Below are 22951 nucleotides of genomic sequence, written 5' to 3' on the forward strand. Positions count from 1 at the left end.
AAGTGGACACAGTATCCCACATTAAAAAAACAAAACAGAAAAAAGAGATATGAAACAGATTTCTTTGGGTTTCATGATGTTACATTGAAAAGTTAACTTTCTGATAATTCAGTTACATACTGTATAACAAATGTTTACAAATTTACTAATGCTGGAAGCATGTCAACTGTTGTATTCTGTGCTAAACCTTCAATAGTAATAATGCAGTTACTCATCTATTTACTTGTACTTTGTATGTTGAAAAAAAATGTTTGCAAAAACATCTCTAAAAGTAATTTTCAAGCATACCATCTGATTTGATTTTTCTCTACCTGGCATTTAGAAACATCATTGCACTGGAATGATTTAATAAGCCTTCAGAGTTAACAGTGACTAGCCAAAATATGAAGAGTGTTTTAAAAGCTGCCATAGGTTTATTACATTAATTGTCATTCAGACTGTATAACTGAGAAATATGAGCACTCCAAAAACTAACCTTCATAGACAATGCACTGAACTGGATACATGCCTGAAGATCAAGAAATTTTCATGTTTCAAGTCACATCTACTTCTAGTATTTTATAATTTTCTGATCTGCTGCAGAAACATTAACAACATACTAGTACAGAGAAAACCATCTGTGCATCGTCTGTAAGCTGGAGTTCAGTGCCTGCTCTACATGCCCAAATGCAGGTCCAGTGCCAGGACGCTGTCCTCATCTTCATTATAACACAAAATGTGTTGAAAAATAAATTCACATAAAACTCACCTACTACCATCTGACCTGTCAGATGCCCATTCTGGTTCCTTGCATTAACTGTTACATTTCTATCAGACTGTAATACCAGTGGACTGTCCTGCAAAAGAGAATAAAGATAAGATTTCAATATAGAATAAAGAAAACATTTGCATTTAGTCTAATGCATACTGAGTGTAAAGTACTAAAGAAAGGACAGAAAAGCAAATTACCATGCACAGGAGGGTGGTCGGTGGGAAGGGAATGGAATAAGGGAATAGTGATTGGGTTGATGTGGTGATATGGCCATTATTTGAAGTCCTGTAAGAATGTCTTTTAAAAAGGATAATTTAGGAGCAAAGTACAGTCTAAAATATTTGCATGAACCAGGTAGAGTTAGTAACTACAACATTACTGTCTAATATCATTACAGGATACATGCCATGTGACCTGAGGACCATTGTCTTTCCTCTTTAGTAATACTTTTTATCAGTTTTACAAGGTAAACAGAAACCATAAAAGGATAGATAAGGAAATGTCAAAAGCATAGAAAAGTACTTATAAAAAGAAGAAGAGAAAAAGTGGAAGGAAGGTTAACCAAGTAGGGGAAAAAGAAAAAAGGGAGGGGTTGCACAGATACTCCCGTTGATTCATAGCCCTCAAAGGACCAATACCATAAATGTTTCTGATGACTCAAGTTCAGGGTTTGGCTGCTGGTGAAGTAGCAAGAGTAGATTGGTCTCTTTAAAAGAACTAGGGTCTCTATGTGTGCCAGTACTTCCTATCTTGCTATCGTAATACCATGGTAGGTTGTTCCATCCGTTTACATTTTTGTATTTCTAGCCTGCTGCTGCCTGACAGTGGGGGGCAAACTTTGTTTCCACAATGCAGGTATAGGGGCCTTTACAGCATTAAGGAGTTGTTTAAATAACAATCGCTTGTATTGCTTTAACATGCAGCAAATAAGCCTCCAGTGTTCTTTCCAGAGACACACCTGTAAGTGTCTTAATCATAATCTCTACTGCATCCCAGAATTCTCACAGAAAATATGTAAGAGGGTGCCTTCTGTTTACAAGCATCTCTGACAATGGTTGAATACCTGTGGAAATATTCAATGGAGTATGCTGGGAGGTTTGTACCATCTTGCGTATTTTTCGCTCCATAAGACGCACCTGACCATAAGACGCACCTAGGTTTTAGAGGTGAAAAACAAGAAAAAAAAATATTCTGAACCAATGGACTGCAGACACAGTACAGGGGATGACCAGAGACTGCGGACACAGTACAGGAGATGACCAGAGACTGCGGACACAGTACAGGGGATGACCAGAGACTGCGGACACAGTACAGGAGATGACCAGAGACTGCAGACACAGTACAGGAGATGACCAGAGACTGCGGACACAGTGCAGGAGATGACCAGAGACTGCGGACACAGCACAGGAGATGACCAGAGACTGCGGACACAGCGCAGGAGATGACCAGAGACTGCGGACACAGCGCAGGGGATGACCAGAGACTGCGGACACAGCGCAGGAGATGACCAGAGACTGCGGACACAGCGCAGGAGATGACCAGAGACGGCGGACACAGCGCAGGAGATGACCAGAGACTGCGGACACAGCGCAGGGAATGACTAGAGACTGCGGACACAGCGCAGGGAATGACCAGAGACTGCGGACACAGCGCAGGGAATGACCAGAGACTGCGGACACAGCGCAGGGAATGACCAGAGACTGCGGACAGTGCAGGGAATGACCAGAGACTGCAAACAGTGAAGGGAATGACCAGAGACTGCAGACAGTGAAGGGAATGACCAGAGACTGCTGACCTTTAGGGAGGGAGGGGGAGCAGGTACCTGAATTTGACAGGTACCCGCTCCCACTTCCGCGGAGTTGTCCTTCCCTCTTCTTCCCGGGCCGGCTTCTGTGACAGCCGGGTGCCCACTGTGCATGTGCAAGAAGCGCTGCGCTTTGTGAATGGCCCGGCGCCTTCTGGGACCTTTCATGTGTCCCAGAAGACACCGGATCATTCACAAAGCGCAGCACATGCGCAGTGGGCACCCGGCTGTCATAGAAGCCAGCACGGGAAAACTGTGCAGCGCTGGAGCGAGGAACAGGTAAGGCCCTGCAGGAGACAACAGCTGAGTGGCCGGCCCGGTATTCTGACATGGTGGCCGTAAAAATACCAGACCGGCCGCTTTATATTCGCTCCATAAGACGCACTGACATTTTCCCCCCTTTTTTTGGGGGAAAAAAGTGCGTCTTATGGAGCGAAAAATACGGTACTTTCTTGATATTTCTGTAAGCATTTTTCACATATTAGGTGTACCACATTTGAGGATCTGCAGCAAAAAATACAATTTATTGAGTATAATTGCAATGATCCAGACACTGGTACCCTGTCAATGTAAATGTGCAAGTTTCTATGTTCCCTGCAGCCAAAGACTGTTCTATTTACTACTGGATTGTTTTAAACACCTTCTCACAATTACCTGTTGTTAGTGAATTGGTGTTTGTTCATTTACAAATTCTGGGAATATTTCCCAAAGTGTTCCATGCTTTTTGCAGAAGCTTTTGCAATTTTTCTTAGAACTTTCAGGAGAGGAAGAAATACTTGTCAGTGGTACAGAGAGATGGACACACATTGATCTCATTTCTCAACTCCAGGGTGTATGAGCAATTACTATAGCTATTTGGAGAGCCTTATTCCCTTTCCAATCTCACTCCTGAAACTCCAGACCTCCACGGTCTAAGTATGGGGCAGAAAACTCCAGAGGCATGTGGGTCTAGTGTCAGAAACGTGGGACTAGTCCTAGATGTAGCCTCCTAACCAAATAAAGTACATACAGCCTTTGTCTAGCATGTAGTGTTTTTTCCTCTGTTCTCCAGAGAATATCCAGAGCTATCCTGTGATGCAGAGCACTGCTAACTCTTCTTTGGTGTCACAGTCACTTCAGATGCAGAGCTATTAGCCAATTCAAGATGCTGGAGAGACAGCTAGAAACAGCAATCTCACTCACTTTTCAACTGATGCGGGTAATCTGTGAACTAGGAAATTGGACAAATGTCTTGAAGAATAAATTGGACACTATCAAAAAGTTCATTAAATGCTCAACTGTGGCTTGAAGATTTTGAAAATGGGCCATGCAAGGGTAATCTGATATTTTGTGGCTTTCTGAAACCATTAAAAATTTGAATCCATAGTAACGACTTTGTTTCAGATGTCCCCTCCATTCCCAATGAATGCTTGGAGTTCAATCACATGCACTGTACATTGGGACTCAAGAAGACAAATGGTCCACCCTGTGACATTATCATCAAGTTTACCTTTTACTGTGCAAAGACCATTATGCAGGTGCCCCACGGCAACTCTCACCTTTCAAAGTCATAGTATCAGCTTTTTGCTGATCTGGCATTTTTTAATATACAAAAACACAAGCAGATGAAGCCTTACAATACCTTTCTACTTTCTCATCAAATTTAAATAAAAATTGGTACTTCCTTGCAAGCTGATCTTATTTTATCAGGGTCAGACCATCAGCACTCCAGAAGCTGCTAAGGATCAAGTGGAAGACTTGCATCTACTTCCCAGTTCTGTCACCAACTACAGCCAGGCAAGACCTTAAACATCAAGATTGCCATCAAGCCACCTGAAACCTCTATGGGTTAGAGTGCCCAGTAGAAAGAAATCACTCCCACCCATAGCACCGATGTTTAAATCTCCATGCTTGAACTCAAGTCTATGCTGTAGATGGGTAAGATTGTTCCTTCCTGTAAGTGGCACAGGTTGGAGTGCTTTCCTCATGATCTCAGGGATTGGATTTTATCCCTTATTGAAATATAGGATGGTCCTCCCAGCATTCGTTCAGGGGCTTGAAACATTTGTCCCACTATACATTTCCTTAGCAACCAATCATTTTTGCACTTTTCACATAGATCTGAGAACGAGCACTCATGTTAGTACATTATATTAACATTCCTGCTTGTGAACTCTAATGCACATGTGATAAGCTAATTGCTTGTTACATCTTACATGAGAACTTGACATCACCCTTACATCTGTCTCTGAGTGACTTTCTGTTTCATTTGTGAACCCAGATGGAACATAGGCTTGGTAACACTGTGTCACGTGCCTAGGTTAGAGGCCGAGTTGACAAGGGGGCTTCCCTCTTGGCTCTGGTCTGAGGACCCATGCATGTTATGACATAACATGAGGTACAAGGCTCATAGAAGCACAGGTGCTGGTAGCTTGATAGTAGGTGACTGCCACAATCAAGAATGTCGAGTGAGACAGCAGTGTGGTCAGGTCAGGAGGCAGGCTGGTGTTGGTACCAGGGAATCAGGCAGAGCAAGGTCCAGTAGCTTGCTGAGGTCAGCAGCAGGAGATCAGGCAGAGAATAGTCAAAGGCAAGCCGAGGTCAGCACCAGGAGATCAGGCAAAGAATAGTCAGAGGCAAGCTGAGGTCATCAGTAGAAGATCTGGCAGAGTATAGTCAGAGGCAAGCCGAGGTTATCACCAGGAGGTCAGAAAGAGAATAATCAGAGGCAAGCCGTGGTTAAGATCCAGAATCCACATAGCAAGATCATGAGCATGCCAAGTCAGCAATAGAAGATCAGTTAGTACATGCACGAACACAGATCATGGGAAGCTGAAGAACATCCAGCGATTAACACACATCAGGATCTCCTTTAAAGAGACAGCTTGGCACCAATGCATGAGGACATACGCGTTGGCACACAGAAATGCACCTAAATGTCAGTACATGCTGGATATTAGCCCAAGCTCGTCTTTGTGGTGGTACATGTGCATGAGCATTAGTTGCACATCAATGAGCATTAGCTACACAGAAATGTGCAGTAGCTGCATGAGAATGAGCATAAGCTGTATTAGTTTTCTGCCACACTGTCAGTAGATGTTGTCTGAAGACTGTCTTATATTAATTCTCCCCTTGTCATATATGTACTACATGGTGGGGATAGTTAGCCAACATGCAAAAATCCTTTCTCAGTTATCCCCCTCTATGTTGGATCCTCCAGACACCTTGGTTTGGGGGCAGTAACCTTTTTGGTTTTGGTCTATATTGCCTGTGTGGCTTGCTATAGGAGGCCCCTTCTGGGTCTCTGCTTGAACCACAGAACCTCAGTTTGCATCATCCACCTGGCATTTCAGGCCCATTTTATTTCACTTGGCATACTTGTTTTGTTCTTTTAGCTTCTTAATAATCTGACCTGACATGCGGATAGGTGCTGGTCAGGGTCCACTTTTAAGAGTTGGTCTTGGTCTGTCTAGGATTCTGTTATCACACTCATAGCTGGTGTCTCACTCATATATGTTTTCTTGTTTTTGTTTGGATGTTGCTTCCTCGGGGTCCTAATATATTTCCAAGTGTAGGGTGTCCCTAGGTATTCCCCCTATACCCTACCACTTCTTCTTTTCTCCCTCCATTTTTTTCTTTTTTTTCTTCTGTTTTATAATTCCATTCTCCTGCCTTTCCTTTTTCTTCATTTCTCTTTAAATAATTTATGACCCATCAGCAAATATATGCCTAACTGGTGGCGACCCCCTTGATTATATCCAACCCCACCTGCTCTTGATGTGCATGCTGGTGTAATTTTAGTTGTAACTAGTTGTTTACTACCTTCCCTTTATTTCTTCTCCTATCAATGCCTCAAGATTGCACCTGTTTTTGGATGCTCACAGTTGCACTAGTTTCTTTATACCTTACCACAGTTCTTTTGCCCTAAACTGTTATGATCGTGCAGCACTTCATGATTTGCTATCAAAATATTCAGGGATCTAATTTCCCCACAAAGAGAACCAAAGCCTTTTATTACTTTAAAACTTTTAAAGCAGATATTGTCTACTTACAAGAAACCAGATTTTCCACTCCTTCTATGCACCTCTTCAAAGAAAATGTCAGGGAAGTCTTTATAGCTTTCAAACACAGTCCTACTTTGCTCACTGGAAACAAAAGACCCCACCAGGAGATACTTAGCCCAGACTAAATGCCTTTTCCACATTTTTAAGGTCATTTATCAACACAGGAAAGGACTTTTCTTTTGTTTGGGGAAATTAACATTGCAAAAATTAAATGCAGCCCATAATCGCCAATGCCCCCTTGTAGCTGCACCAGCTCATGATGCCTGATAAAAATCTCAAATGTATACTTTCCTTCAGATATTTTGCCTTGCGGATGCTTGGCAAGAGATGCATTTTCATAGCAAGAATTTTTATTTTCTACTCGAATCCTCAAGCCACTACAATAACTGACCTTGGTTGCCTGGATATATATTTGGACTACCACCTGGTCAGATCAAGCCCCATTTTAGATATTTTTTATATGATAAATTTGGCACAGTGTCTTCCCCAGTCATGCACAAAAGGCTACTATTCGGGGACACCTGCTTAAAATTACTTCATATAGAAAGGATCATCATGAAAAGATGACGCATAAATGGAAGCATTAATTAGCATATGCAGAAGAGGTATGTGAATTCCAACCTATGCATCTTAACACATGAATACATATGTTATGGGATTGGATATTTTGCTTATTAAATGTGCTGAGAAGGCTTTACAATGGTTTAGGCATGAAGGTTATCCTTTCTCACACAAACCCAGTCACATGCTGACCAAGAGAATTAACACTACCGGAAGGTACCTTTTCACCCCAGGAATCCTTTCACAGTTGTCTATATTATTGTTGACTTCCTCTTTTACCTGTACAGCAGACGTTCTCCTATTTCTAACAAAAAAGCAAACCAATGCTTCCAACAGATGAGGCTCCCTCCCTACCCGGTAGCACTCACAAGGCAATCAATAAAGATGTTTTAGAAGCTGAACTGTCCATAACTGTTAAATCTTCGAAAACAATGAAATCTCACAGGCTTTACTATAAGAAATACTCTTCACTGCTGGAGCCACATTTGATCCATCTTTTCAATATCCTGAAAACAGTAGTTTTGTAGGCACACATAACCATGATTCCTAAGGATACAGCTAATGACTCCAAAGAGTTTTGTTCCATTTCCTTATTGAATGTGGACTTAAAGTGGATAGGTGAAGTCCTTAGATCCTGGATCAACAAATATTTCTAGCCTCTCATTCATAGATATCAAGTGGGGTTTGTTCCTGGACATCAGGCTGGGGACAATTTACAAAAAGCTATTAATCTTATTTACTTCCTGCACCAAAGGAAAATCCACAGCTTCTTTTATATCTTGATAATTACCAGTTTGCTTTACTTTCGGGTCTTACAGTTCATCAAAATAAATCTTTGACCTTGAACATCACAAAGTCTCATGAGAAAGTTTCTTAAATCCAGTCCCATTTCCCTTTATCACTGAATATCCTTGGTATTGGAGTACCTAGATATAAAAATTACCCTATGTTATACTTCACTTTTTTTCACAACTATTATTCCTTGTTGAGATCTTTGACTATTGTACAATGATGGAAATTTTTGTTTCATTCATGGATAGGCCACATACTTGCTGTAAAGATCACTCCTCTTCCTGAATCACTATATTACTTAAACACTTTACAAGTCAGAGTTCTGTCATTTTATTTACACTTACTCCAGAAACAAATCTAACCCTTTATTTGGCCTCTTAAAAGATCCAGGGATCCTGCTCAACACTCTGTACTCATAGAAGCTGCTAGGGCATCTCCAAGTTTAGAGAGATTACAAAACTGCATAGACTTCACTTCTTCATCTGGTGGTCTAACCATTGTTTCAGCAGTTTTCCCAGATTCTGTCTGTACTTTACCAATATCTCTTCTGTACTCTACCCTGAATACCTGGGTGTCCAAAGCCCTCTTTACTATGTCCAGAGATTGAAGCAGAACATCAGTGACTAACTAGAACTGGAGGATTGGGGCAAAATCTTATCTAGGATAGTGAAATGTTTCTTTAATTTTGCAATCTGCTTACAAGGTTGTCTTTTATGGCATTGAGTACCTGTGTGAAGAGCTTATGCTATCTTGAATTACAGCAATAGATGTAAAACAGTCAACGTGGTAAGTTATTGCACGCTTCATGGTCCTAACCAAAACTGAAATGACTCTGAACTTAAATTACTACTTATTTCATATAGTAGTCCCACATGTCCCAGGGTTGGCCCTTCTCCACTATACAAATCATGAGTCTCTTTTCAGCAAAAATTGTCCATTTGTTGTCACTGGCTGCTAAACAGGCAAGAAACATATCCTGGAAGAAACCTGATGTTAAGTTGGAAGACATTAAGGAATGTAGGAATACAAGGCTAGTGAATGACAAACTGCCTGATATTCTCAATGATTTGCAAGATAAATCCCTTAAAGTATGGGTCCCATAGTTTAACTATATCTTCCTATCTCTGAAAATTTCTAGTCTGGGTTAACTACAGCTCTTTAAATTACCATCAGGTTTGTGGGGGAGGCATTTTATGTGCAGCAGAAATGGAATTGTAGGCAGCAAGAGGCCAGAATAAACATCGACACATAACACTAACTGAAGATTAAATGGCCACAGCCTTATTAGTTATAAAATAACACAGGTCTGCAAAAATATTTTTTTCAAGAGCTGTTTTGGTTATTCCACATAATCTTTATGTTTTTTGGTGTGCTGAATCCAAAAATGACCTCCATTTTGTCATAGGACATCACGTTTCCTGACAATTTAGGTAACTATGTTAAATAAGGCAATACCTCAAAATAAATGGAAATAGACTTATAAAATTAAAGTTTTATTACAATTTTTTCATGCAAATCCTTTTTTGAACTGAAATGAGCTTACCTACACACACTAAACTAGATTCTTCTTCCCTGTGAGACTCCTCTCGGTGCATTTACACTTGCGAGTAGCATCTGGAATGTCTCTCTGAAGCATCCAACAGTAGTCTGCAATCATTGTAATGCTCCATTTTCCCTGGTATCTCCTTTCCATCTCTTTAATGTCTTGGTGGGATTGTTCACCTTGTTCCTCACTCACAGCTCCCAAATTTTCAGGAAAGTAGTCAAGGTGGGACTGGAGGAAATGCACTTTCAAACTCATCAGGCAAGCTAAAGCTTGAAATGCTTTCAGCATTGGTCCGATGATCTTTTTGTATTGAGGATATTTGTTATTGCCTAAAAATTTCTGTACGACTTCTTTAAATGCAATTCACCCTTCTTTTTGAGGATCTGTCATGGTATTGACAAACTCTTGATCAACTATAAGCCTTCTAATGTCTGGTCCGACAAACACACCTTCCTTCAATTTTGCCTCCAACAGGCCTTGAAACTTGGTGACCAAGTATTCGAAGCATTCTCCATCTCTTGGAAGTGATTTTACGAATTGCTTCATCAATCCCAATTTTATGTGGAGAGGTGGTAGAAGAACTTTATGGGAAGGTACCAAAGGTTCTCGGAGGACATTTTTTTCACCGACTGTTAGCACCCTCGGCTGCCAACTCTTCTTGGTCCAGTGATTTTGTCAGTCTCGACTGTCCCATAGACACAGAAAACAAGGGTATTTGGTATACCCAGCTTGTTGTCTGAGCAGCATGCACAAGACCTTCAAGTCCCCACACACTTGCCATCCATGGTCTTCATATTTAAGTTCATTTAGAACCAATTCCAAGTTCTCGTAGGTTTCCTACAAGTGTACGGAATGACCTACAGGTATGGAAGCGTAAAAACCACCGTTGTGGAGTAAAACTGCTTTGAGACTTCTTTTTGAAGAATCTATAAAAAGACGCCATTGCTCTGAATCATATTGGATTTTACATTGACCCATCAGACCTTCGACTTCGATGCAATAAACCAACTTGTCTTCCTGGGCGAAGTAAGGAACTCCTTTTCACGATGGCTAAACCATGAAGATGACACTCCTGGTAACAATAAATTCCTGCTTTTCAGCCTTGATCCGAGTAACTCAGTGGCATTTTTGGGAAGATTCAAGTCTCTTACCAAATCATTCATCTCCTCCTGAGAAAACAATTTTGGTCTTGTATCATCTTCAAAGTCAGAACTTGATTTGTCATCTGGTTCAGGTATGACTTCACTTTCATCAGAGCTAGGTATCTCTTCCAAGGTAGCAGGGGGCTTGGGTACTGGTATATCTGTGCCATGGGGGATGAGACAAATTTCTGAGCAAAGATTGGGGTATGAAATTGAATGCTTCCATTTGGAATTAAACCCTTTCACATCGCATGAACAAAAGTAACAGTTGTCAGTATGGTTCTTTTGCTCTCACCATACCATAGGAATCCCATAGCGGAAAAAAATTTTCTTACCCTTGAACCAGTTTCGGAGGTCCTCAACACACTGTTTGCACACTTTATGAGGCGCCCAAACTTTATCTTGATCTCCAATTTTTAGCCCAAAGTATGCAAAGTATACTTTTTCACAAAGTCTGTAATATTCTGCTGTTGCTTCAACACTGTATATTTAACACAGATGAAACAGAAACTGTCTGGCGAATTAATACACTTTCGCGGAGCCATAACATAACGGTTGAAGAATGACGAGCTAACCACGAACTGCGAAGTGTGAACAGCCTAGAACCAAGAACCTGATGATGATTCGTGCACAAGTGTGGGCTGCAGGAGAGAGCAGCTCTGTGTATGTACACGAGATGTCACAGTGCTGGCCACGCCCCCCTGCACTGACCTAAGCTGCTGCTATCTGCCCTGTGTCTCCCTCCTACTGGATTCTTCAGGAAAAAGTAACCCCTTCTACCATTAGAAGCACAGAAATCAGGGCTGATGCTTACACATACAGCATGCTGCTGGATATCCCAGTAGTCAGACATGTCACTCAGAGCAGCACTTGTATTCACCCCCTTTGCAGGGGGGGAGGGGCAGAGATTGTTTACCTGCAAATAACAACAAAGGGCCAGAAGAGAACTAGGGAAATGAGGAAATAGAATTTTTTTTCCCTAAAACTTGCTTAGCTTATGTATATTGCTGACCATCAGATTTACAGTACTATATTTTTTTTTACATAACTCGGACAACCCCTTTAAGGTTTTTTTGGCATTTTATATCTTAAATGAACTTATATGAATTAATTAATAGTAATTTGGACTTTAAATTTGGTTAAAAACCCATAATATAAAAAAAATACCAAAAATTAAAAAAAATTTGAAGACAATTTTTTGCATTTTGTGGCAAATCATGATGTGTAGGAGTTTTTTTCAATATTTTATTTGTTTTCAGCACACCAAAATACATGGAAATTAGATGAAAATAATCAAATAGCTTTTTAGTCGCAGACCTGTGTAATTTAATGCAATCACTAAAACATCTAACTAGAAATTGACCATTAAATAATCAAAAATCTTTTTGAGCAACAAATATAACCAGTAAAAAACTCAGTCACAACAACTCAGGTTGCAATTTAGCATAAACAGCAATTTTCTTAACTGTCACCCTATGGTGACCATACCACATAATACATTTTGGCTGCGATGAAGGACAGGGGCTGAAGGGGGAGCTCACTGACAGGTGGTTCTGGAGACCTTAAATGATCTATCCTCTAAATGTTCATATGACCTGACCTTCCAGAAGCTTCCCAAATGTCAGGTGACCTTTTAGAGAATTCCTAAAGGTCAACTGGTCAGAAGATCAACTGACTGATTTTAAAATCCTCCCAGCTGACTGAAAATCAAATGGGAGCATTGAATCTGCTCTTGCTGCCACAATCCCATGAGCGTGGGGAGGCCTTTTAAACAGGCTTTGCTTTACTTCCATTCCAGGGGAGGAATATAGGAGTAAACAAGCATTTCCATCTAAATTTATATTGTACAGGTTCTAGGGGCAGAGCTAGCCATGATCCAAGATGGTCACATGTTAATAGAGCTCTGACAACACAGGGGATCAGTGGCACACAGCAGCCTCTCAGGGTCACCCTCACTCACCCCATATGTGAAGTCCACATCCCTGGAACCTCTGGAGCATGACCAGAAAGTGGAAGGAGGACAGACGCTCGCACAAATTGACTGCTGTTTTCACCATACAGTCTCAGAGAGCAAGGCAAGATGGCACTAGCTCCTCTTCCCCTCCGGCTTACCACTCTCCTCACTACCACAATAGGACAACAGATTATCCTACAGCTGGAAGCTCAAAGCATTCCCATCCATCTCCTATGTCCACCCCTCAGTCTGGCAGCGAAAAGGCACAATTCAAACTGGATGACTCAACATACAGAAATGAGGTGAGCCCAATACATCAATTTGGGAAAGATACTAGAGAGCTGCCTGACTCCATTGATTCATTCCCCATATCCAAGCAGTCTGCTGGATACTACACTTAAAGACTTGCTCATGTCATTGAGGAGCTCTTAACATGCAGACATGATGTATTGAATGCATACATTTCATACAGATATTCATGAGGTAGAAAAATGGATGGATCACATTGAGTCAAAAATGGTTGAATTTGCGACAACAATCAACAACCTGGTTGATGCACATGACACCAAGGAGAATGAGATGGTATGGGTTAAAGCCAAATTGGCTGATAAGGAGGATGGGTCAAGGAGAAATAATTTAAAAATCAGGAGGATTCCAGAGTCCGTTTCTCAGCCAGAATGCCATGATTATGTTACAGAGATGTTTTCAAAAATTCTCCCTAAGCTTACAGCCTTAGACATAACATAGACAGGATCTACGTAATCTTTACAACCTCCCGAAAAATGTACCCAGAGATGTTATCCTTCGGTTCCATTTTTACCACATTAAGGAGTGTCTAATATCTCCCACTCACAAGGCCCAGATACTACCTCCTTATGCGGCCTTACAATTTTATGTGGACCTGTCACAGTACATGCTACAAAAGCACAAATCACTGAATACTATCACAAAAACACTGAGGAATAAGAAAATTACTTATAGATGGGGATACCCCACTAAACTCACAATTAACAAAGATGGCAAAGCTTTCATTGTGGACTCTGTTGACAAAGGCTTGAGGCTACTGTAATCCTTGAACATCATACCAGAATCACTTCACAGATCTCCATCAACCCATGAAACCCAACCCTCTGACCGTGACTGGATACTGGTCACTGCCAAAAATGCCCACAAGCACACATGGCCCTTCATAAATGGGCTTCAACAAGATTCAATACAATTTCCCCTGTGTTGGCGGAACATCTGAAAAGTGAACTTTTTCCCCTCGATTAAACCTGTGCGGCATAGAGCTGCACTCAATTTTGCTGGGTCCTTGTTTATGTAGTTGACTAACTGTTCTTTTTTTTCCCTCCCTACTTTGCATCTCGTTACCTAATTCTATTTCACAGTCAGTGCAACTAGCACAGATTTACGTCAGAGGGATACTTCAACCAGACCTCCTTTAGAGCCTACTTCAGCATTGAGGTCACCATAACTACTACCACTGAGTACCACCAACATACACAACTATATAGCCAATTTTCATTCTATAAGACATGTCAGTGAATTTTTTATCCATTAATACCAAGGGTCTGAATCACCCTGCAAAACACAGATCTCCATGGAAGGAAGCTATACAATATGGATGCAACATTCTCTGCACACTTTCACGCACAGGCATATGTTCACGCACAGACATCCCAAAAAAAGCAAAAAATGAGGGGTACTCATAGCTGTAAAAGATACGCATTGAGGAATATAAAGATCCCTAGGGTTGATACCTATTATTGATCTGTGATATCAACTCGACACAGTATACCCTGGTCAATCTGTACGCACCAAATACCCACCAGATTAGATTTTTGAACAGACTCATAAAGAAAATATGTAAGCTTCAGAAAGGATCACTGATGTTTTGTGGGGACTTTAATATTACCCTGCATGTTTGCAGAACATTTTTATCAATATATGTTCTTACAATTCCAAAAATAATAATAATAAAAACTTATTAAAAGTATATTGTACAGGTTCTGAGGGAGTTTATTAGCTTTTTCAATTTAAGTATCAGATGTCTCTGGGCTATATCACCATTTTATGAAACCTGTCTTGTTTAGGATATGTGGAACGGGCTGTAGGTTTCCAGTAAATGGATGCTTACAAATTAATTCCTATAATAGATCATTTTTATCAAACTCCCATTAGGAATTCTTAAACCACAATGATACAGGAGCAGGACATTATTAATGTGGGAGAATTGGCAGAACATACTATAATACAGTATAGCTGGATGGAAGTCAAGACGGGTTTCAGCAGACCATAGCAGCATACAATAGGGAATAATCAAAAGTCCCAGCAGACCTTAGTAGCAAACAATGGGGGTACCCGCTAGCCCTGGCAGACCTTAGCAGCACATGACCAGGCTTAATGCATGCTCCAGCCTTTGTGTAGCTGTTTCTTTATAATCACAGATAGAGCCTGGAGGAAGCATAGGTCTCCCATCTGTCAGTCATAGTAAGAAGAAAGCCTGCTTTCACAGAACCTAAAATAAGTCCTGAGAGACATAGGCTTGAAAAGGGAGGGAAAGGCCATGCCCCTGATAAGTGCAAGATCCCTTGAGGAGGCTGTAATGGCAGAAATAAGGGGCTACAGTATCTTGGTGCCTGAATGTCAGGAAACCCACTGGCTGCTAAAGCATGGAGGACCGACAGAGGGAGGGGGGCCAGTGCAGTGAGAGAGACCTCTGCAGACACCTTTCACTGTACAGCTAGAAAGAATATTTGATATGCAACTCGTGTGCTGGAAATCAAAGCTAGGGCTGCCCTTCTAGCTAAGAGAAGACCAGGAGGAAGGAGGTGGTATACATGCAAACACACACAGAGCTGGAGAGGAAGAAATAAAATGGGCTTGGGCTGCTAAGAGAAGCCTCTTTCTTTACACAGGCCTGATAATGATTGATGATAGATAATGTGTCACTGCAAAAACTTAGAAAAAAAACTTTTCAAACTGAAATGAATCAGAATGGGGTGCCGCTGCTGTATGCAAGCTCAACTAATTCTAGAAAAAAATCTAAACCACAGCCAAATATGTGGTGCCAGCTTATGCTGTCACTGAGACTGTGTTTGAAAATTGTACTGTTCCATTACACCACATACAACTTTACAGATATCCCCAAAGCATATTATTTTAAGGATTGTTATAGTTTAAGTGCTGGTTCACATATATGCAAATTTGATGCATTTGAACTGCATCCAATCCTCATGACATGTGAAATAACATTGCTTCCTATGGTGCCTGTTCACATATGTCCAGTGCACTGGCGGTGCAGATTTAGTGCAGTTTTAAAAAGAGTCCTGTACGATTTCTGAGCAGTGTGGTCCAGTTCAGGTGAAAATTACAGGCTATTGACTTTTATTGGAACTGTTTCTAAACTGCACGTGTTAACAGGACAAAATACTGACCCAATCCTGTCCTGAACCTGATATAGACCTTATGTGAACCGCTGAACAACTACTGTGTCAATTAGTTGTGAAACCTGAGCTTGAATATACACCGTACATGTGTGAATCACCTCTAAATGTTGCCATTGAGCTGCATTAAAAGATTCTCTTCCCATTGCAAGGTGTCTCTTTACATTTATTTTTGCATTGGCGCATGTCTTCCATGGCAGTGTCAAGCTTCTCCTACTTTTTAGAGTAGTTTATTAGCCCTAAAAATGACCAGAATTTTGCTAACAAACAAGGTTAATTTCAATTCATTTCAGGATTCATGGAACCCTCACTGAATTGAACCCATGCAGATTCACTTATTCTGGAATACATAAATCTGTAATTGAATAGATCTGATTTTATATTGGAATCACCTTCTATCCATACATTACCATGGTGTGGTGCTTCACCTCTATAGAGTATTTACAAACTCCTGTTACATTGGCCATCAGTGTAAAGAATGCCTTGTTATATTGGTGGTTAGTGCAACAAATGCCCTGTTACATTGGTGGTCAGTGGAAATGATACCCTTTACATTGATGGTCACTGGTTTCATGTTGACTCTTACAGGTGATGTTGCTCCAAAAACTATGCAGGCATTATCAGGTGGAAGATCAGTCTGCCACTACTGACTGTGTACGGAACCCTTGCAACATTTAAAGGAACCCTATGAGATCCACAGAACCCTGTATTAGAAAGGTTAGTATACACTATACATTGTCAAAGCAAAAGCCATTTTTTCGTCTTGTGGTTCAATCCTAGTATATTGCCTCACCATTTCATTCTTGTATCTAAAGCCTAGCTTATCCTTTCACTTTCTTCCACTTGAAATTTCCAATTATGATCCATCACAGGAGGTGTAACACCAAATTCTTGTAGCCATGTCTGTTGGTTTTAGTTCTGGTGAGAATTTCTCTTTACTTACATCCTGGATAAGCCAGTTTATGATTCAACTTGCCACCAAAGGCTAAAATAATCAATTTGTGCTGTAGCTGACCTTTAACTTAAGTATTTGTATTTGCAAATTCTTTAACTGACTCAGGTATTATTGGATATTATTATTCTAGAAGAGAAGGTAGTTCTTACAAAGACAAATCACCAGCATCATCAAGGCTGTAGAAGACTACATAATTAAATCCTATTCCTGGAGCTGAAATTGTAGTTCATTACACTGTTTATATGGCACGTTCAAAGACTGACCAGAAGAAAATAAAGGACATCAATGTAAAGAATAGTACTGAATACAGAAACAGGCTCTGTAGACCGTCTAATGGGGACCCATTATTATTAATGATGTTCACACACATTAGAATTTATGTTGGTATGTCATCTATTTTTCACCACCTCCTCCACATACACATAAATATTGATTCATCAGATCCTTGACACCATTAATCTTGTGCTTCATGACATTGATTACCAATAATCTTTATTTTGAACTTCATTACGTCTATTTAGAATGACTACAAATTGACTGTAATAAAGTGTCAGCACTAGAGGCAACAATAATAATTATAATAATTTAGTGACTTGTTTGCATGCTGTTCACTTACCACTGCCAATTAGATACAGATATATCCCTGAAGTTATTTTTATCTTATGTAAGTGTCTTAGGGAGCTAGTAAATGCTATCACCCAAGTTTATTAACATACAATACCACTGTGGATTTATACAAGAGCTTCATCAAAATTACCTTTATCTCACACACCTAAAATTGTATTTGAATAGAAAAGTATAGAAAAAGTGCTTCATTTTCCTGTAGTTTTTTTTAACCCATTAAGAACGTTTGAGGGTATTTTGAGGGAATTTGGTAAGAATAGTTTAACCTCCCTGGCGGTATGATTATTTCAGATTTTTGGTGCTGAAAGCGGTACCATTTTTTTGCATGGAAATATGTATTTTTTTTATTGTAGGCTGTAATTTTTAGGAAAAACTCACTGAAATCTGTCCGAACAAGAGTCTAGTAAACATCCCGGGTATGATAAAATTTGAAACACAAAATCATAAATTATAATTTAATAAATAATCATAAAAATAATATAAAAATAATAAAAAATTTAATTCAATAATATAAGCAAACCAAAAACACTGAAATGTGAAATAGAGCGCCAAGTTCGCACATTGCTGAGCTCAGTCGCAAAATCGTTTTCAGTTTCTGATGACGAATTTCCCCCACGAACCATTATCACTCAATTCTGTAAGTGGTTCTGATTTACTATCGCTGTTCTCTAGCTGATCTAAACCGCTTTTGACCTAAAGGGACACTTTTTGGACGCCATGGACATTTCTCAGTCTCCAGGCAGAAAGAACAGACAAAATGCAGGCAGGGCGCCGGACAAAGCACTAGGGACAATATGTATGTGAAATAGGTTGAAACAGCAATGTTTTACTGTGTAAAATGAAAAAAAAAAAAAATGACATTTTTTAAAATTTTTAAATTTCCCGCCGCCGGCGGCGGCGGCGCCCGTACGTCCCGACGTCACAGGGACAGGACACAGAAGCCGGATGCCGGCATCGGCCGGAGGAGATGGCCGGGGACGCTGCAGGGGACACATCGTGGGAGCGCAGGGTAAGGTAAGTGAAGAACACATGCCGGAGCAGTGCCGCAGGGTATTCCCGAGTGTAGCTCGGGGTTACCGCTTTTGGTACTGAAATGTTACCCCGAGCTACACTCGGGAATACCGCCAAGGAGGTTAAATGATTTAGTTTTTCCCCAACATTTTTTTCCTAGTCAAACATTAAGTACATGTGCAGCGTATCATGGTCAGTCATTCCTGGGCACTTGACAATAAAGGGCAGAGAATAACAGCCTAATGTAAAAAAAAAAATTTTCACACCATTGCTTTTGCAGGTGAACATTGTCAATTTTCCAGCAGAGTGTAATAATGTACCAGTCACAGCATGTTTACAATACACACAAAAGGGTCCTGAGATATGTATGCACATGGCTACATGGACACATGCATGGCTACACATGAAAACCTACAGAAACATGTACTTTTGCTCTAAAATGTCAAAAATAGGGAGCATAGGACTACACCCTGATTCAAAAATGCAATGCAAATATGAGATTAGATTAGGGATCCTTGGTCATTGCAGGATAAATGCAGTAATCGTAAGTAATGTCCCTTTCCTTGCTGAACATTTCTAAAATACAATACATTACTCTACAACACATCCCTCCTGTTATCTTTGCTATACGGTTTGCCTGGAAATGCACATGCTTTCTCTAACATTCAATTGAAATTTCTTGTCAAACTGTTGAATGGATTTCTATTAAAGGATATAGAGTTTGTAGTGTGCACTGAAGGAACAGGAAGACTCTCAAAGAGAGCATGTGTGGCTCTGGGTAGGGTGGCTGCATAGAGAAAAAAATTAATAGCCCTGGCATTGAACATGATGATTAGAGATGAGCGAATCGAACATGACGAAGTGGAATTCGTTCCGAAGATTTGGAAAAATTTGATTCGCGACGAATCCGAAGATTAGCAAACTTCGGATGCACGAATCGAATTTTCCCAAAAATGGCGGCAACATGTGTGGCGACGGAGAAAATGGACAGAGAAGATGGGGCGGGGATCTCTGGGAAGGCGCGCAGACAAGGCGCGCTGACCCATAATGCATTCATGACATGTGATCGCATTAGCCAATGAGCAGCCAGCCAGCACTGTGTAATGGTGGAGCTATAAATCGCGGCCATCTTAGAATTCTCCATTAGCCTACGGTCATTCAAGAGAGACAGACCTGTGTGTATTAAGGGACAGAGTTAGGGCCACAGAGACTTTAGGGCCACAGAATCGTTACTCAGGGACACAGAATCGTTACTCAGGGACACAGAATCGTTACTCAGGGACACAGAATTGTTACTCAGGGACACAGAATCGTTACTTAGGGCCACAGCTATCAAAGAATCGAAAATTTAAAGTGACATACACCCTTTTTTTTTTTGGTGGCTGTCGTGCACAGTTGGTGCTGCAGTTTGCCGATTGTGCAAAATAAACTGACTTTCTGCTTCACAACCACTATTGTACGTTCAAAGAGTTAAATCCATTTACACGCCGGCTGGCGGTAATATTTTTTGGGTGATTAGTGCATTCCAGTGACAGAAACGTACAGTTTCCAGCCAACGGCAAGCTGCAATTGACCGATTTTGTACAATAAACTGACTTTCTGCTTCACAACCACTATTGTACGTTCAAAGAGTTAGATCCATTTACACGCCGGGTGGCGGTAATATTTTTTGGGTGATTAGTGCATTCCAGTGACATAAACGTACAGTTTCCAGCCAACGGCAAGCTGCAATTGACCGATTGTGCTAAATAAACTGACTTTCTGCTTCACAACCACTATTGTACGTTCAAAGAGTTAAATCCATTTACACGCCGGCTGGCGGTAATATTTTTTGGCCCCCTGTACCGGCTCCTCATGAACGTGGTTCAGCGGGTTTGCATCACTTAACGGCAAATCGTTGACAAACGCTGGGACGTTCAGTGTTGTGCGCATTAAGCCAGACACCAAAGGGCAGCACAGACCTGTTATTACTCGCTCAAGCATGGCTGAACAAAACCAGTCTCTACCACAAATTGGACCCAGATCTGCCCAGGGTCTCGTAAGTAGATTGCACGGAGGAGTAGAGTTCGTTATTGGAATTAACTGTGAGGGACTTTTAAACCTAGGCCTGTGTATGGCCTTCAATTGAAGCTGCTTCTGCTCCGCCACTCTGCCATTGGACTCTTGATAGTCGTCTCCCCACGCTGCTGCTTGGGGGACTTTTTAACATAGGCCTCTGTATGGCCTTCAATTTTAGCTGCTTACGCTCCGCCACTCTGCCATGGGCCCCTGTACCGCCTCCTCATGCTGCTGCCAGGCCCGTAATCTGCCATGGGCCCCCGTACCGACTCCTCATGCTGCTGCCAGGCCCCTAATCTGTCATGGGCCCCTGTACCGCCTCCTCATGCTACTGCCAGGTCCAGAGTGTGTCATGGGTCCCTGTACGGCATCCCATTGCTGCTGTCTCCATCGCCACACTCTGCCATGTGCCACTTTCAGGTCTCCTCACACTGCTGGTGGGTTCCATTTTGTCATAGGGTGCTGTATGGCCTCCCATTGCTGCTGCCTCCACCGCCACACTGTGGCTCCACACTCTGGTTTTGGCCCCGTGGCTGCCCAAATGAGTGAAGTGTGCGGTGATTCTAAGATCGACGGCACTCATCTGCATGTCATACTGACTGACAGTATTATTTCTCTTCCCCAGCAGACTCCAAGGGCATTTAAATTAAAGGTACAGTGTTCTGCACTAATATAAAGGCTCTCCGAAGCCTAGAAACACCCTTTTTATAAGTTAAATTCGCAGCGAATATATTCGGCTCGAAGCGAATTTATTCGGCGAATTCGGCGAATCAGCCGAACCGAGTTGAATAATTCGCTCATCTCTAATGATGATGCTGAAGGACCACCCACAACCTGTAGAAAAGGAAAGCACTGGAAACTATCAGAGAAGGAATTCAAGTGATTATTAAGGATTTTTTTTTGCTTTTTGAGTCTCCCACCAGCCTTGTTCTTTTTCCTTCAGTTCCTCCTCAACTAGTCATGTGCCGACGGGGCACTTGTGTGGCCTCAACTTGAGCCAGGCTGTGTGTGCCTATGGGCACACACAGTGCCGATAAGCCTTGCCCCCACTCCATCCTCACAGGAGTTTGATTATCAGTAGCAGGAGCTCATGGCTCCCATTGCCCTTAGTGTCTCCTGTGAAACCAGAATGTGGAGCAGCAGTACTGCAGCTGAGACAGCACTGAATTAGTGAGAGGAGCGAGGAAAGTGTTTGGGGACAGAAGGGAGGAACAAGTAGGGAGAAGTTTTTTTTACCCTAATGCATAGAATACATTAAGATAAAAAACATTTTGACAATGAGGTTAGTAATACAGCCTCCTTATTGCCTCCTAGACATAAAGTAGAACTACAGTAAAAACTTTTTTTGGATAAGGGAAGGTTATAATCCCTGTAAGGTTTATTTTTGCCATCTGTATTCCATTGGGTTTATTTATTTTCACTTACTGTCCCAAAGCCAAAACAGAAAGTAAGAGAAAATTCCTTCAAAGTGAAGGAATCCCTGGTTGTCACCAACGTCACCAGAACTAGAGTCCCCATTGGAAGATTTGTTCCTCTATTACTGTTCTAGAGACAAACCAAAATTTGTGACATTCACTAAACAGGACAAACAGAGAGGGAATCTCCTTACCAGGGGCACAGAAATAAATAAAAACCTGACAGGTGTTGTAACCCCTCTACACTAAACAAAACGTTTTGCCTTTATTTGCACTTTAACAAACATTTACCTCTTGCAATATTGGGGGGTCGTGAATCTGCAAGGGATTTTTTTCCATCCAGAGTTGGGATAAAAGCTGCAGATTATTATATTATCCGAATGCACAGCATATAACCCAAAAACACAAAATGGAGTGAAGACTCAAAATTAGAAGATTAGATTTCTATCCTTATTTTTTCATCATTTAAAGAGTTAATCTTATTGATAATAATATTCATTACTTTTAGTTTCTTCTTTTTATTTTTCTCTTTCTTTGGGCTAAAATATTTCTGTTAAAGTTTAGGAGCTAGCTGGACGTTTGGCAGATCCACAGGTGTTTCCTGCACTCTCAGCATTTTTAAAGAGATGAAACATGAAGAAATGTGCATGAATTGATTTTTTTTTTAATTTTACACAGACTTAGACGTTAACTGGACCTCTGTTTGCACTACTTTATAACACATACTAGTATTGATTGATACTGGCACAAACTCCATGCTGCTGCTCATTTTCATTTTGTATGTGCTAATAAATAAGCCCCTTATGTATTATAAGGATTAATGTACCAGCTTCAATACATTTTGAGGAT

At 41.0% G+C, this 22951-nt stretch overlaps 1 protein-coding gene across 8 annotated transcripts in view; it reads right to left on the reverse strand.

The window, feature by feature from the left end:
• Positions 1–22951, reverse strand: part of SGCZ (sarcoglycan zeta) — a 1110583-nt gene that overhangs the window by 89499 nt on the left and 998133 nt on the right. For all 8 annotated transcript variants that reach the window (XM_089669298.1, XM_089669301.1, XM_089669297.1 and 5 more), the window contains one exon: positions 749–836. In XM_089669298.1, coding sequence (XP_089525424.1) covers positions 749–836 — 88 coding nt within the window. The remainder of the gene's footprint in view (positions 1–748; positions 837–22951) is intronic.

This window comes from Staurois parvus, unplaced genomic scaffold, assembly GCF_062004578.1.
Source record: "Staurois parvus isolate SC_StPar_1 unplaced genomic scaffold, SC_StPar_1.0 ptg000071l, whole genome shotgun sequence".
Taxonomy (NCBI): domain Eukaryota; kingdom Metazoa; phylum Chordata; class Amphibia; order Anura; family Ranidae; genus Staurois; species Staurois parvus.